General features: G+C 35.1%; 4 protein-coding genes across 6 annotated transcripts; 2 read left to right on the forward strand and 2 right to left on the reverse strand.

Annotated features, from left to right (window-relative positions):
* The first annotated feature begins 1738 nt into the window (after nt 1-1738).
* Nucleotides 1739-8654, forward strand: LOC108858088 (uncharacterized). Its single transcript, XM_018632067.2, has 2 exons — nt 1739-2780; nt 7722-8654. The coding sequence occupies exons 1-2, from the start codon at nt 1750-1752 to the stop codon at nt 8455-8457; spliced, it is 1767 nt and encodes a 588-aa protein (XP_018487569.2). The 5' UTR covers nt 1739-1749; the 3' UTR covers nt 8458-8654.
* On the reverse strand, nt 6126-7508 carry LOC108837258 (homeobox-leucine zipper protein REVOLUTA-like). Of its 2 annotated transcripts, none has more exons than XM_057010804.1 (5): nt 7049-7508; nt 6795-6934; nt 6640-6713; nt 6476-6566; nt 6126-6401 (listed from the first exon to the last, which is right to left on the reverse strand). In XM_057010804.1, exons 2-5 carry the CDS (start codon nt 6891-6893, stop codon nt 6369-6371), a joined length of 297 nt encoding a protein of 98 aa, XP_056866784.1. In that variant the 5' UTR covers nt 6894-6934; nt 7049-7508; the 3' UTR covers nt 6126-6368. The 2 variants fall into 2 exon arrangements, with proteins under 2 accessions (XP_056866784.1, XP_056866783.1); XM_057010803.1 differs by having other exon boundaries at nt 7029-7503.
* Nucleotides 8655-9459: 805 nt separating the features above from the next.
* Nucleotides 9460-10918, forward strand: LOC108859739 (uncharacterized). Of its 2 annotated transcripts, none has more exons than XM_018633647.2 (8): nt 9460-9611; nt 9691-9722; nt 9832-9873; nt 9999-10070; nt 10217-10315; nt 10413-10501; nt 10575-10625; nt 10719-10918. In XM_018633647.2, the coding sequence occupies exons 1-8, from the start codon at nt 9529-9531 to the stop codon at nt 10755-10757; spliced, it is 507 nt and encodes a 168-aa protein (XP_018489149.1). In that variant the 5' UTR covers nt 9460-9528; the 3' UTR covers nt 10758-10918. The 2 variants fall into 2 exon arrangements, with proteins under 2 accessions (XP_018489149.1, XP_018489150.1); XM_018633648.2 differs by having other exon boundaries at nt 10002-10070.
* LOC108837385 (putative transcription factor bHLH056) lies at nt 10789-13287 on the reverse strand. Its single transcript, XM_056986135.1, has 7 exons — nt 12609-13287; nt 12271-12339; nt 12083-12148; nt 11944-12009; nt 11240-11554; nt 11064-11142; nt 10789-10969 (listed from the first exon to the last, which is right to left on the reverse strand). Exons 1-7 carry the CDS (start codon nt 13068-13070, stop codon nt 10965-10967), a joined length of 1062 nt encoding a protein of 353 aa, XP_056842115.1. The 5' UTR covers nt 13071-13287; the 3' UTR covers nt 10789-10964.
* Between the last annotated feature and the right edge of the window lie 1510 nt (nt 13288-14797).

The raw sequence follows: 14797 nt of genomic DNA on the forward strand, positions 1-14797 counted from the left end.
CAATATACCCACAAATAAGTAACTAGACAAATCCAAATTATTTTATACAAAATCAAACATTAAATAAAAATAATATTTTCTCATTTATTCTCAACATTTTACTAAATAAATATGAAATTATCAAATAATACTACAAATATATTAACCAACTATTACAATTAAGATGTAATTTTGAACCGATCAACACTTTAGTTTACTTTTACTGTTTGATTTTCAAAAACAACATATATTAGATTATACATAATCCTACTAAATATATATATACACAAATTTAAGGCAAGAATCAAACTATATAAAAATAAAAAAATTAATCAAAATTTTAGTCGGTATAACAAAATATTTTAGTTGAATCGTAAAAAGTAAATGTTATTTAATATATCGAAATAATAACCAAACAGTCGAGATATTATATATCCAAAATTATAATCTAATGAAAATAACACAAAGTTATTTAAAACAAACCATGCATATTGATTACAATATAAATAACAGAATAATTAAAAAAATAAAATATTAATAAACTATCATAATATAAATAAAATATTATAATGTATTTACTTTATAAATGTTTATACCCGTGCATGAGCACAGAAAAATCACCTAGTAACTTTTATATATGTCACTATGTGTGATATAGATGTACAAACCCGGTTGCTCAAAAAAAAAAAAAAAAAGATGTACAAACCCTTTTTTGTCAGCAATCAACATGTACAAACCTTTATTTATTTAGCAATTGCCGACAAGACTTATAGACTTCTATCTTATTAAAACAGAAACATTCTGTTGGACCTAACATTTATTTTGTAAGTTTTTAAATTAAATACACATCTATACTTTATAGTTAAACCTACATTAAATCACTAATGTTCCTTTCTTTATACTACTATCCATGTTTCCAAACAATATACTTATTTCTTTATACTACTATCAATGTTTCCAAACAATATATTTTTATACTACTATCAATGTTTCCAAACAATACAATAATTAATCTTAGTTATTTTATATCTATCATTTTCTCTTTAAAATTTTGTAGAAACGTTATAATTTCATAAATTGCAAAATAATGAACTTTAAACTTTGGATTATAAGACTACAAAATATGAAACTATTTCAATTTAAATCCAATTAGATTACATATCGGTCATCCATCAGTTCAATCGGTTAGTCTCGGGTTTTAGTGATTTTCTTTAATATGAATATTTTAAAAACCTAAATTGAATTGTCAGATCTCCGGATTAACTGGTATAATCACAATCGGGTTGAATTTAAAAACACTGATTTAAATGCAAAAATATTTTAAATACACACTCTTTAAAAATTACCAAAATATTTGTTAAGTTATTAGTGAAATTTTTCATCGTAAAATATTCCGCGCTTCCAAAGCGCGGGTCAAAATCTAGTTTTATAATTAAAACATAACATAGACCAATCTTAAAATTTCAGAAAACTTTAATCTAGATTCGAGCAACCAGCTTTGGAGGTCATAACGTTAATAAAATATGACGCTGGTACCAAAGCAATACACATGGGGTGTGATCGGTCGTCGATGTACATATAAAGAGGAGAAAGAAGAGAAAAAGCTTTCAACAGGGAGATATAATCGTCCCAACCCAACATGCTTAGAATCTAACGTTTCATTCTCGTCTATTTGTATAGAACTTTAAAGTTAGTTTTTTCGTCTCTACAATATCGAATATTAAACAGTTTATCAATACATAAACCAGTAAACTAAATTATTTGTTGAATATGGAGACTCCACTTTCATCTATACCGCAACTAATCCCAAATCTTACTTCAGCTACAATGGTTGATGGATCCCCACGTGCTGTTTCTGTTGATACGGAGCTACTAGCGGCCGTCCCGGACACTAAGCTTCGCTTCATGTGCAGCTTCGGCGGCCACATCATGCCTCGTCCACACGACAAGGCGCTGACGTACTCTAGCGGCGAGACACGTCTAGTTGTTGTTGATCGACGCTCCTCACTAGCCTCGCTTCGATCTCGTCTCTCTAGTATGCTTCTCAGTGGCCGGTCCTTCACGCTCAAGTACCAGCTCCCTAACGAAGATCTTGATTCACTCGTCACCATCGCTACCGATGAAGATCTTGAGAACATGATCGAGGAATACGACCGCGCGACCTCATCAGCAATGACGAGTGCAACGCATCGGATAAGGTTGTTTCTTTTCGCTAACAAGCTTGAGACGGCTGCTACCATGGGATCTCTGCTTAACAGCACAAAGTCGGAGACGTGGTTCGTTGATGCTTTGAACCAGACCGGCTTGCTTCCGCGTGGTTTGTCGGATTCTGCCGCTGTGAATAACACCTTGGTGAATCTTGATGAGGAGACCGGAGGAGAGACAGAACTAGAAGCTGATGTGGGTGGTGAGAACAACAAGCGGGGAGATTACTTCACAAACGATGTGATGCCTCATCAGGAGATGCATATGAGTTCTATGCCTGATTCTCCTATGTTGGAACCCGCCGGTGGTTCTTCCTCTTCTTCTCCTTCCACTGCCAACTTGCCACCGATCCACGTTAGAGTCAGCGAAGATGGCATTGGTTTAATGGAAAGTCAGCCAATGATGGGGTATGACAATAATGCACCTATTGATAATGTTACTGCCGTAAGAAACTGTCAGGCTTCATCCGATGACGATCGAACGGATCCTAATGTGATGGTTGGATACAAAAAGCCACCGTTGCCGATGCAACCTTTGGTGATCCCTCTCAGGGGTGCCGGCGGGTATGGCTTCACATCTCCTGATTCTATTGCAAGGTACTTTCATCTTCTACTGCCATCTTTATTTATTATTTGATATGTATGCCTCTTGTTCTAATGATCTACAAATATTTTGTGAAATGAGAGTCTCTTTTGTTGTATTAAATAGATAAATGTTATGAACTAGTAATCCAATTTTTTTTTTCTATGTCATCCAATTGTTTTCAGCATGTTTTGAATTTTTTGTTCTCTTTGCTCGGTTTTTGCTTTATGATCTTCATATGTGGTCTTAATTAAACGCGAGCATTAGGCTAAGTAGCTAAAAAGATAGATGACTACTTTGTAAGTACTGTATGTTATAGAAACCCCAATGGCGAATTTCTTTTATTAGGACGTTAGATGCATAAGAATGTTACTTCATATTTATCATCCAGTCTATTACTAGAAACGTTAGGTTTGTTATTCCAGTCTATTACTAAATACTACTAGTTTCATAGCCCCCGCGCAGGCGCGGGGCCGGGGACATTGTCGACACGTCAGATAATTTTGTGTACGTAATTTTGTTATTTGATTAGATTGTTGAATATTTACGGGATTTTGTATGATTATTATTTTTGGAATTGTAAGTAATGAGAAAATGAATTCCGAGTTTGAATTTTGAAAGTGTTTTTTTAATTATTAGCCCGTATTGGCTCATAAATTACTTTTCTGACACACTGGGCAACTTATACTTATATGAAGCCAGTGATCAATGTAAAGAAAATGAAATTTATGGTCGCAGGTGAGGGTCGAAATATTGGTTACATTGGTGTAGTTCTCAAAGGAGATGGAGCATATATTGTTTTACTCTTCAGTTGTCGGAGGTCTATCAGTTGCTTCTAGATCCGTGATGATCAGACCAACGTCAAGTCTTGCGGTTGCATTTAGATTGTAGTCTAGAATGGTTAAAGTAACTTGAAGATCTTGAGGTATAATATTATTGTTTTCTCTCAGTAATCTTATCACATATTGGTAAGTCTCTTCAATGAGGAATGTTGAGTCGGGGTGATGAATATCATGGTATGATAACATGAAATTCAATGACTCAGCAACCAAGTCATTGTAATTACCTCTATTGTCAAAAAATTCTTGGTACCTGGAAATAGATGAACGATTGTTGTGTTTTCGGTTTGTGTATATAGACTTGGAGGAATTGTCCTCGATTAGTTTCTAACGATCTTGTTTGGTGTGAGAGTCGATAGGTAAGAAGTGGATTGTTGTTCATGTTATGTCTGTTGTGAAAGCTTATCACAATATATATTTCTTTTATAGGTGATTATTGAATTGTTGTTTTTTTGCCTATTAATTTTTACGTTTGTTTATATACTGTATTTATTAGTGAAACTTCTAAAAATTTAAACTTCTCATTTGAAAAATTTGTTTGACTAAAATGTTAAGTTTCTTAAATGCATTATATGATGGAAATGTTTTATGATGTAACTTAAATTTTCTTGGATAAAGGGTAGAGTATTTAATAAACGGTTTTGAATGTTTAGGTAGAATTTTTTTTCTAGTATATGATATATTATATAAAAATGTTTAGAAAAATATATGGAAAACTTGTAAATTTAAACTTCTAATTTGCAAAAGTTGTTTAGCTTCTCATTTGCGTCATTGTTGCTTCATATATATGTGTGGAGGTGATGTTGTTCTTTGCTATGGTATATGTTTTTCCAAGTGTTGTAATGAAATAAATTTGAGTTTGGGAGTATAAGGGAGTTGATTTGTTTGTTGTTTTCGTGTTCGTAAATAATGTTTATCTTTCGATAAAGTTTTTTTTGTTGGAGAAATCAACAACGTAGACCCTAGCTTTCAGAGCTGGACTTCATACCGGACACAGCGGAGAAAGGTCATTCGCATCGCAACATACCCATATCATATTCTATTCAGTGTAAATAATTAATAGACATAAATGTTATATATTTTAGATGATTAAATTAATTCTTAATCAAAAAGCATATCAATTCATGTTATATCTAATCCATATACTTGGTTCCAACAAAAATATGTTAATATACATCAAAAAGGTTGCATACCACAAAACTGCCGTTGTCAAGGTTCGTTTTATGCAGCTTCAATTGTTTTATGCAAATGAAAAAAAAAATTAAATTTTAATGAAATTTTAGTTTATTTTTAAATATATTTTTACTATGTTTAATACATATTCTACTATTTCTTTTTCTTTTAGAAAAATATATTTTTTACTATATTAAAACAAATATATATATTTCATTGAATTCAAAATATTTAATTTTCCTGAATTTAATAGATTTAAATATATTTCTTCTTAAATTTTATAATTTAAAAAATTATAAATTGAAAATCCAATTTATTATCCTTTTCTTTAAAAAATAAGCAAGAAGCATAAAATATGATATTAATTGATGGTGTTTAATATTTAAATAACATGTTTGTTTATATATTTGTGGATTATTATATTTTAGTAAAAGTATAAATTTGTGTTGTTTTATCTTTCTTCAAATTCACATTGACAAAATCTTGAAAAAACAAATTCCACAATTTTATGCTTTTTTACCATCAAAATCTAAGCTAAACTAAGAAAAATAGAAAACTACAATTATTTGATGTATTGTTAGCTGCGAAGATCATTTATGGAGCATTTATTATTCTTAATGTATATACTTCAAAATTTTAATTTACTAATTAGTATATTAAAAATATCAATTATTGCTATTTAGATATTTTAAAAATATCAATCATTATTTACATTAAAATACTGATTGTTACTATTTAGGAATATAGACATTTATTTGAATTTTGTGTAGTTTATTATATTTGGACACCAAGTAATGTTATCTTGATAATTTATTATATTTTGGTGTAAGCGTTATTGAAATTTCCGGAATATGTATTCATTGTAACTTCATTATATAAGTTATTTGTTACAGTAACAACTGATTTTATTTTATTATTGATTTTGAAAAATATTTTAAAATCTGTACTTTTTGTTTTGCTTATTTAATAGCTACTTTTGTATATTTTAAAAGATTTATTTGGTTCCTGCGACTCCACTTTCTTAGATATGTTTATATGAGATGAATGAACCGTGACTCTTAAGAAAATCATATGGAGTGAGTAGTTGGTGTAAAATAAGGCCTCGACTTTCTATGTATTTTTGTGTATAACGTTATGGCGTAATTAGCAGAAAATAGCAGTTCTATTTCTGCAATAAAAAGTTTATGTATATATAAAGTTCATTCATGGACATTATAAGAGAAATCATGAAAATATAGGGAGGGTCGACATAAAATTCAGGTATTTTAATTTGTAGCTAGAGCTTCAAAGTTAAGTTGCAGTTATATAAACATGCTTGAATAATGGAATGTCTACAACACAAAGATCTTAATGATGATGAAAATTTGTAGAATTTCAATCTATCAGAATGTTTTTACGGGTAAACTGAAGTAAACATTGTTTTATGCATCTTCAATTGCAGAGATAATTACGGGTTCTCAATTTTGTTTTATGCATCTTCAATTGTTAAAGGATACAAAACTAAACCAAGAGACAAAGATTCATCTGCATATACACGAGCTCAATGGTGCCGCCATCAATGAAAACTTCTAGGCTCCAACAGTCACGGCATCAAGATGGCCGATCTTTAAGGATCTCTGCAATCTACAAGAACAAACGATAACAGAACATCATTTCAGTGGTGCACACATAAGTAATGAGAGGAGAGGAGTATATACCTTCATCCCAGGCATCTGAACCCAATCAACAGCAGTTCCTGTAGCCTTGGATAGGAACTCTGCCAACGTCTCCTCCGCAATCGAGATAAACCTACGAACCAAAACCAACTGATTAGGCCTAGAATAGTAATTACCAATTGAAAAAAAAAAAAAAAAACCTTTACCCAGCAGCATTATTAGTATCTCTAAGAGACTGCCGAGGAGTTGTAAACACGGTGTCGCAGCTTGCATCGTTCAACTGAAATTACAAACACAAGTCAAATTACTTAACACGGTCGAGTCTTTCAAGAAGAGTTTTTCGAAGAAAGAAAGGACAAACGAAAGTAGTTAGCTGCTGTTTCATATATCCATCGTCATAGACAAACTGAGAAATTTGCTTCTGCAGTCTATCATTCTCCTCCATCAACAATTTATTCATCGCTGAAAGCTTCCTGTTTACACTCTGGAGCCTTGACGCCTCTTTAAAAACAGTTAACCAAAAGTCCCAAGATTAGATGTATAACACGGATTCTAAGTTATGAAAAAGAATCTATAAAAATAGTGTAATTAATACCTCAGGTTTTGAAACCAGACCTTGATCTGCTTAGGTTTGTTAGTGGCCAAAATGGAACATTCACAGTCAACTGTTGACGCCGGAGCCAAAATCGAACACTCTCTTCAAAGCTTGCCGATTGAAAACGTTTGCTATCGAAGGATGACCCGTGTAAAAGCTCATCTCGAAGAGAGACGAAGACAGCGAGTGAAGGGATTGGAGAAGTACGCTCTAGTTCACGGATCAACGGTTGGTGATCACGTCGAATGAGTATTGATGAACAACCTCTTCTCTCATTTTCCTATATATAGGAAGTACGCGAGTATCGGTTACGGAACGAAGCCATTTATGATAATTTGAGTTAAGACAGGGGAGATGCATTGAGAGAAGAAGGTAAAGAGTTACATGGATTCATTGAAAAAGATCACAAAAGGTAACGTATTCGTTTCTGATCGGAATCAAGGATTAAAACCCTAGATCATTTGGATAAGGAAGCAGTGTTCTGCGACAATAATGAACAAAACGGGCCGAAATGAAAACCTAAAGCCCATGTGAAACACAAAACTTCAGACAGCAAAAGAAATTAATGTCACGCGATGTAACGAAAAACGGCACGCAAGTTGGAAAAAACGCTGACGTGGCAGCTCAGGAGTGAGTAAAGTGCCCCATTATATTATAGATTTTTTCATGTTGTTATTATTATTTTGTATGCAGTGATACTAGCATTTCTTCTGCTACTTCATTTTCAAAGCCGATGAACTACCAAGAACAAGCTCCAGCTGTGCCAAAACCCCCCATAACACAGCCTGAAACCACATTGGTCCAAACCAGTCACGGCATACCTCCGCTTGAAACCACTCTAGTCCCAACCACACCACTCATCTTATCTCAGTCAGGTACATACACAACAATGGACCAACAACACCAACTCCCGGTTCAACAACCTCTCTTACACCAAGGTGTTCAATACATCCCTCATCCATCACAATACATCCCGGTTTACTCTCATCAGCGGCAAAACTACCCGGTTTACGTGATGTCCGTTCCACAATCTCAACAATATGTCCCAGCAAAAACTCCCCCGCTCTACCCAAGACCTGAAGCCGCTCAAAACGTTTATCAAGCTGTTATGTCGCAAACCCCTCAGGTTCATCAAATTCAGCAATTGCAACAGCCTCAACATCAATATATGAGTTACTCTGGAGGTCCCCAACACGGTGCAAACGCAAATTCTAATTATAATGGGTCATACGAGTACACAAACCTGCCAAGTGAGTCGATGTATTTCCATACACAACATCCTCCTGCTAGCAATGCTATTCAATTAGTATCTCCGTACCAAAGCATGACACCTGCGGCAGCAGCAGCCGCTCTAGCCGATATGTCCAAGCAGATGACTCTTGATAACGACAAAGAACATCAACATATGGCTGCATCTCAACCGCTTTAAACATTTACTGATGCATTTTTCTTCTCTTATGACGCGTACTATAATAATGTCGATCGAGTTACAACTCACTAAATATAAATATATAGGCTAGCTTTCGTTATATAGTTTTCTGAATGTATTGTAGTTATTATTAATGTCTCTTTTTCTTTTTGAAAATAATACTTGTTTGAATGGATGATTTCTCTAAATATTATATCGGTGTTCTTAGTATATGAAAAATTGTTTAGGTTAACTATCAGAATTGTTTTAGTGCGAATCTCTTACGTAGAAGTTAAAGGCATAAAACCAAGAGATGCAATCACATATCTATACGTTTATATTATACACAGTTTCTAGTTTAGATAGACAATGTCCAACATAGTTTAAAAAAAATTCCAACATAATTTTTTTTTGAACAAAATTTCCAACAAAATATGTAACAATCATCCATAGATGATACCGAATCCACTTTTATACGGTCTTTCTAGAATTGACTGTTTAGCTGTGATAAAATTCACTAGAGAGAGAATGTGGTTTCACTTTTTTTGCTGCGAATCCAGATAATATAAATAGTCACTTTCGATTAAAATACAATTAAAATGGCGGAGTGTTTATAAAACAGTTTTTTTATCACTATACTAATATCTACTAAACTGAATCCAAATAATATAAATGGTACTTTCAATAAAAAATTAATTCAAATGGAGGAGTGTCTATAAAGATTTTTTACCACTATACTAATATCTAGTACATTTTTTCATTGCTTCAGCTTCATCTTCCTCCAGCTTCATTTTTACCACTATACTAATATCTAGTACATTTAATCACCCAACAAGCCTTCTAATTGCTTCAGCTTCATCTTCCTCCGCCGGGTCTCAAGCTACTGAGTTCACACAGCCTTTGAGTGAAACAAAATAAAGAGACACTATGGGCCGTAAATCTGACTCGTAGGCCCATTAGTACTATTAGGCCTTTTAGGCCCATTACGCTTTCTCTCTATGTCTCTTTCCTTTCATTGAGAGGGGTTTTTTGTTGTCTACCCTGAAATTGAAATTGAAATTGAAATTGAATCGCTAGGTAGAAGGGAGGAATATGTGTCCTCGAGTAGCTCCGACATGCGAAATCTGCGAGAAAGTTGTATCCAAGTACAAGTGTCCGTCTTGTATTGTTCCTTAGTAAGTCCTTCTCTCTTTCATCGACCTGTCACTATTTTTTCTTTTTTTTTGAACTTACTTAGTTTTGTGTCTCCTGCAGCTGTTCCTTGGGTTGTTTCAAGAAGCACAAAGGCAAGTTATTTTGTTTTAACTACTGAGAGACCTTAAAAGTGTTGGACTTCTATTAGTTATGAATTGAATAATTGTCTCTAACTATGTAATCTGATCAATAATGATGCAGAGACTCCATGTGCTAAACCTTCTGCACCCGAGGAGAAGCCAGGTTAGTGCATCTAGCTAGCCCTTGTGATTGTTCCCTTGGTTTGTATCGCTTTCTTTCTGCGTTATCTCTTTGCTCCGCTGTTTACTGTCAGACATGGTTTTGAGTCAATTGAATTTGTTTTGTAGCAGGCTCTCCAGCAAAGGAAGTCTCGGTGGAGACAAAAGATGTGGTAGTAAAGACAGAGCACAAGGCTAGTGGTATGGCTCTTCCCACTTAAAGTCTTTTTTTTTTTTAGAACCTCTGAAGTAGCCAGTGAAAGTGATGCCTAGCTAGGCAGCATCAGGAGGCAAGGAACGGTTTTGAACTTTTGGTTTGAGTCACATTAAAACTGTGTGTTTTGTAGCTTCATCTGCTGCAAAGGAAGTTCCCGTGGCGGCGAGACCGCCGATAACTGTGGAGGAAGAAAAGTATGTCGTAGAGAAGACCCAGCTCGAGGCCATCGGTATCCTATAGAATAATTTTGCGAGTTCTTGAATGAATGAATGAAAGAATCTGTGTCTTCTTAGGCCATTGCTTGATTTTAGAAACTTTTTTTGCAGCTTCTTCTAGTGAAATCAGAGAAGCTCTAAAGGATGAAGCTCTTCAGAAACTCATCTCCAGTATCGATAGTTCTTCCAACCCTCTGCAGGTAAGCTCATCTACATTATCCTAAAAAAGATTCAATATTTTTAACTAAAACTGTTTTTGTGGATCTATAAAAGGAACTCGATGAAGCCATGGGAGTAGAAGCTTTCCGAGTACTCACAGAAAAGGTACACTCTTTTTATCCTTTATTTCAACAACTTGCAAAGACTAAACGACCAGCAAAAGAGTCTAACCTAAGTTTCTCACCTTGTTAATTTCAGATTCTAGCCAACATTTCCAAGAGTAATGACAAGCAATAATCGTTAGTTGGTTTGGGCATGCAAACAGAAGTTCTAGTAGTACTCTTTATTATTGTTCTCTTTACAAAGAGTTTTAGTTGCAGCAGAGAAATATTTATTGGCCTAATATAAAGAAAAACGCATACATCTCTTCTACGATAATTTACATGTTTTTTCTCTCAGTTTACATCTTCAACTCTGTGGATATGCTTGGAGAAGTAATCCTTTTTAACCTGCAATAAGAAAAGATAATGATGTATCTGTTCAAATCGTAAAACATTAACTCATCTGGCAAGAAATGCCTCTAAGTCATCATTCCATACCAACCTGTTGGTTTATTGTCCTGGTCTTCAGGTGCCTTACTACTGCTTGCCTGGCTGATACTCTGCTGTGATGTTGTTTGATTCTATATATAAACATTTTTTAAAGCACCATTTGTGAGCATCAGCCACATGTAGGAAGAGAGGAATACGCAGAATGGATGGATGATAGGAAAAAATTACCTGCAACGGAGGAGGAGGAGATTGTTGCATTTGTTGGAGACCTACAAACTGGCTATAAGGATTAAAGTAACCCGGAAACTGAGGCTGGTTCTGGACCGGGTCAGGCTGTTGGACTCTGGATGGAAAAGGATATCGCGGTGCTGGATACGGTGGACAGAGACCTGCCAAATGAGCCGGCGGCCTAGGAAAAGCTGTGCCAGGGAAAGGTATAAAAGGAGGCCTGTTCATGCCCATTGCCGAGGGGGGCATGAATTGTTGCATATTTGGTGGAGTATACATCATCGGTGGCATCATACCGCCTCCTGCAGACATCATCTGCAATTTCATTTTCACGGATTAATTGAAAATCTTGATCCTTCTCCGTAACGCTTTAAATGTAGAGGAGGAGCAAAACCATGACTTGAAAGAATAGAGAAGCGATCAGCTATCAAGTTCAAGTCTATCTAGACTAGACGAAGGTACCATTTGTTTCCAAGTAGAGAGACTTATTAGATATTGCACATCTCTTCCCATGAAACTTTTATAACCATTTAATCTATCGTCGCAGCTCAAAACGCTGCTTTTTTAACCAAAAAAAAAAACAAAAAGCTCTAAACCCCTAAAAAACCTTCTATGGTTCTGCAATATATGACCGATGAGGAGAGAAAGAATATATTTTGCTTTAACACAGAGTTCTGTTTTTTTTTGTTTTGTTGAGTACATACCTGTATTTGCATCTGTAGCGACTTAACGTACTCGATAGCGTCGTCCAGCATCGAGGATTTATCAGTCTGCTCAAAAGAAGAAGCAGAACTCAAATCTCTCAACCTTACCTTGAGAGTCAAAAAAGATATATATATATACCTTGTTGCAGCGAGGAATGAGTTCTTGGAGAGTCTTCATCCTCTCGTTGATCTTTACTCTCCGTCTCTGTCACAAAAAAAAAAGAAAAAAAAATGCTACATGAGAATGGAGAACCCTTAAAAAAAAGGAGCCCTAGATTCTAGCTTGAAACTCAAGAAAGGATAACGTGAAGAAGAAAAAATAAGAACCCTTTCGGAGAGATTATGCATTTCTGCAGCTCGTGACCTCTTCCTAGACGTTGAACCACCAGCTGCTTCCTGTACGCCAACAAAGAAAAGAAAAAACAGTTTAAGACTTGCTGCTAAACTGCATGCACCCCGTCCAAGTGAGCACTAATAAGTATGTATGTCTAGGAAGAGGTCAATATCTAGAAGCATTTCTACATTTAATATGTCTAGCACTTATTTAAATATACTAGTTTTAAAGAAGCTGGTGGTTCAACGTCTAGGAAGAGGTCACGAGCTGCAGAAATGCATAATATCTCCGAAAGGGTCCTGTACGCCTCCACCGTGCTCTCTGTACTCACCTCGGTATCGCCAGCAGCAGTTTCTTCTCTCTCCTTTCGCTTCCTCTCATCCTCCGCCGCCGCCGCTGGTTGTATCTGAACCGGCTCTGTTCCCGTCTCTGAGACCACTGGTCCGGCGATCCCGCTAACCGCTCTGGGAACCGCAAAAGTCTGCGCCACTCCTCCGCCGGTGACCCACGGTCCAGCTGCACCTTCGACTCTTAGCCTCGAGAAGTTGGTGAAGTTCTCCGCCCTTCTCCAGGTGGTGAACTGACATATCGGTCTCTGTGCAGCCGTGGGAGTGTAAATAACACTAGCTGGTGGTGGTGGTGGTTGTAACGGTAGTGGTGGTGTGAGAGGGAGGGAGCCCTGCGGCTGAGTAAACGGGGTTGAGACGAGGCCGCCGGAGTAGAAAAGATGGGGGCGGAACTCATCTTCTTCACCGAGAAGAGGAGGAGGATGGTGGTGAAGCCAAGACGCCATTTCGTCTTCGTGTATTAATAGATTCTGATCACTAGTACTGTAGAGAGGCGGAGGCTGCGGAAGTGGAAGCGGAGCACTCTCTTCTCCACCCCCGCCGCCACTGCCACTGCCTCGTAGAACAGGAGGAGGAACAGAGGGTCTCTGGGTCTCCGTAAGAGCTCCACGATATCATCTTCACCCCTAAAAGGGAGAAAAAACAAGAGAAAGAGAGATACTGGGAGTTAGCTAAGGATCTTTATGTTCATAAAATAATAATAATAATGATCTGAAGTATTTTTAGGTCAAATGATTTAACGATCTGATGATACCATGAAATCTAGTTTTTTTTTTTTGAGTATATATATATATATATAACGTTATTTTTCTTTAATCTGGCTATGCAACATATTTACAAGATATTTTTGACATAGTATCTATCTTATTAAAACAGAAACATTATGTTGGACCTAACATTTATTTTGTAAGTTTTTAAATTAAATACACCTTTATACTTTATAGTTAAACATACATTAAGTCACTAATGTTTCTTTTTTTATACTATTATCTATGTTTCCAAACAATATACTTATTTCTTTATACTACTATCAATGTTTCCAAATAATATATTTTTATACTACTATCAATGTTTCCAAATAATACAATAATTAATCTTAGTTATTTTATATCTATCATTTTCTCTTTAAAATTTTGTAAAAACGTCATAATTTCATAAATTACAAAATAGTGAACTTTAAAATTTCGATTATAAGATTACAAATTATGAAACTATTACAATTTAAATCCAATTAGATTACATATCGGTCATCCATCAGTTCAATCGGTTAGTCTCGGGTTTTAGTAATTTTTTAATATGAATATTTTAAAAACATAAATTGAATTGTCAGATCTCCGGATTAACCGGTATAATCACAATCGGGTTGAATTTAAAAATACTGATTTAAATGCAAAAATATTTTAAATACACACTCTTTAAAAATAACCAAAATATTTGTTTACTTATTAGTGAAATTTTTCATCGTAAAATATTCCGCGCTTCAAAAGCGCGGGTCAAAATCTAGTTATTAACTTCCAATAAGAAACAATAAACAAGAACGTACATGATGAACTGATCTAGGGGGAGATTGAGATTTAAGGAGGAGGAAGAAGAAGTAGAAGTAGAAGAACGTGAAGAAGAATCATCTGTCAAATCCTAAGTCTGGAACAGAGTTTATTCATTTATCATAGAGATATAATTAGACACCAAATCTCCGAGAGTAGCCCAAAAACTCATATTGGATACTTGTGAAGTTGTATCTACGTACCACCATATATATATTGTATTTTAAATATTGTAAAAGACTTTGACAAAAAAAAGACAATTTTGTAGTTACCTCTTTCGCTTCCGGTTCATCCATAAAGCTCCAAGAAACCACCCGGAGCGCACAAGAAAAAACTGCAGAAAATGTTGTCTTTTGGAAGATAGTGTGTTTTGTCCAGATCCTTTGAATTTTATTTTTGCTTCTACTGCTTTCTTTTCGGTTCTTTCTCTTTGTTCGTCTGAATGTTCACTCCGAGTTTCGTGCTTTGCACAAATAATAAGCTCTCTAAATTCCCTGTCCCCAAAAAGTAAGCGTCTTTGTGCGCGCTACAAACTTTGCGATATTCACATGACGTTATCACTTATCACTACGACCAGAAAAACATGACGTTAAATAATAGTATTTACATATTTTCTTTTTTTGTAACTG

This window comes from Raphanus sativus, chromosome 5 (genome assembly GCF_000801105.2).
Source record: "Raphanus sativus cultivar WK10039 chromosome 5, ASM80110v3, whole genome shotgun sequence".
NCBI classification, from domain to species: domain Eukaryota; kingdom Viridiplantae; phylum Streptophyta; class Magnoliopsida; order Brassicales; family Brassicaceae; genus Raphanus; species Raphanus sativus.

What these genes read in the sequence shown, in the direction of transcription:
- LOC108858088 (XM_018632067.2), top strand. Translation starts at nt 1,750, where the DNA reads ATGGAGACTCCACTTTCATCTATACCGCAACTAATCCCAAATCTTACT. An exon ending in TCTCCTGATTCTATTGCAAG is followed by an intron (nt 2,781 to 7,721) that starts GTACTTTCATCT and finishes TTTTGTATGCAG; the next exon opens with TGATACTAGCATTTCTTCTG.
- LOC108837258 (XM_057010804.1), bottom strand. Translation starts at nt 6,893, where the DNA reads ATGAATAAATTGTTGATGGAGGAGAATGATAGACTGCAGAAGCAAATT. An exon ending in GATACTAATAATGCTGCTGG is followed by an intron (nt 6,567 to 6,639) that starts GTAAAGGTTTTT and finishes TTTGGTTCGTAG; the next exon opens with GTTTATCTCGATTGCGGAGG. An exon ending in TTCAGATGCCTGGGATGAAG is followed by an intron (nt 6,402 to 6,475) that starts GTATATACTCCT and finishes TTGTTCTTGTAG; the next exon opens with ATTGCAGAGATCCTTAAAGA.
- LOC108859739 (XM_018633647.2), top strand. Translation starts at nt 9,529, where the DNA reads ATGTGTCCTCGAGTAGCTCCGACATGCGAAATCTGCGAGAAAGTTGTA. An exon ending in TTGTTTCAAGAAGCACAAAG is followed by an intron (nt 9,723 to 9,831) that starts GCAAGTTATTTT and finishes ATAATGATGCAG; the next exon opens with AGACTCCATGTGCTAAACCT. An exon ending in GACAGAGCACAAGGCTAGTG is followed by an intron (nt 10,071 to 10,216) that starts GTATGGCTCTTC and finishes TGTGTTTTGTAG; the next exon opens with CTTCATCTGCTGCAAAGGAA.
- LOC108837385 (XM_056986135.1), bottom strand. Translation starts at nt 13,070, where the DNA reads ATGGCGTCTTGGCTTCACCACCATCCTCCTCCTCTTCTCGGTGAAGAA. An exon ending in TGCATAATCTCTCCGAAAGG is followed by an intron (nt 12,149 to 12,270) that starts GTTCTTATTTTT and finishes TTTTTGTGACAG; the next exon opens with AGACGGAGAGTAAAGATCAA. An exon ending in CTCCTCCTCCTCCGTTGCAG is followed by an intron (nt 11,143 to 11,239) that starts GTAATTTTTTCC and finishes GTTTATATATAG; the next exon opens with AATCAAACAACATCACAGCA.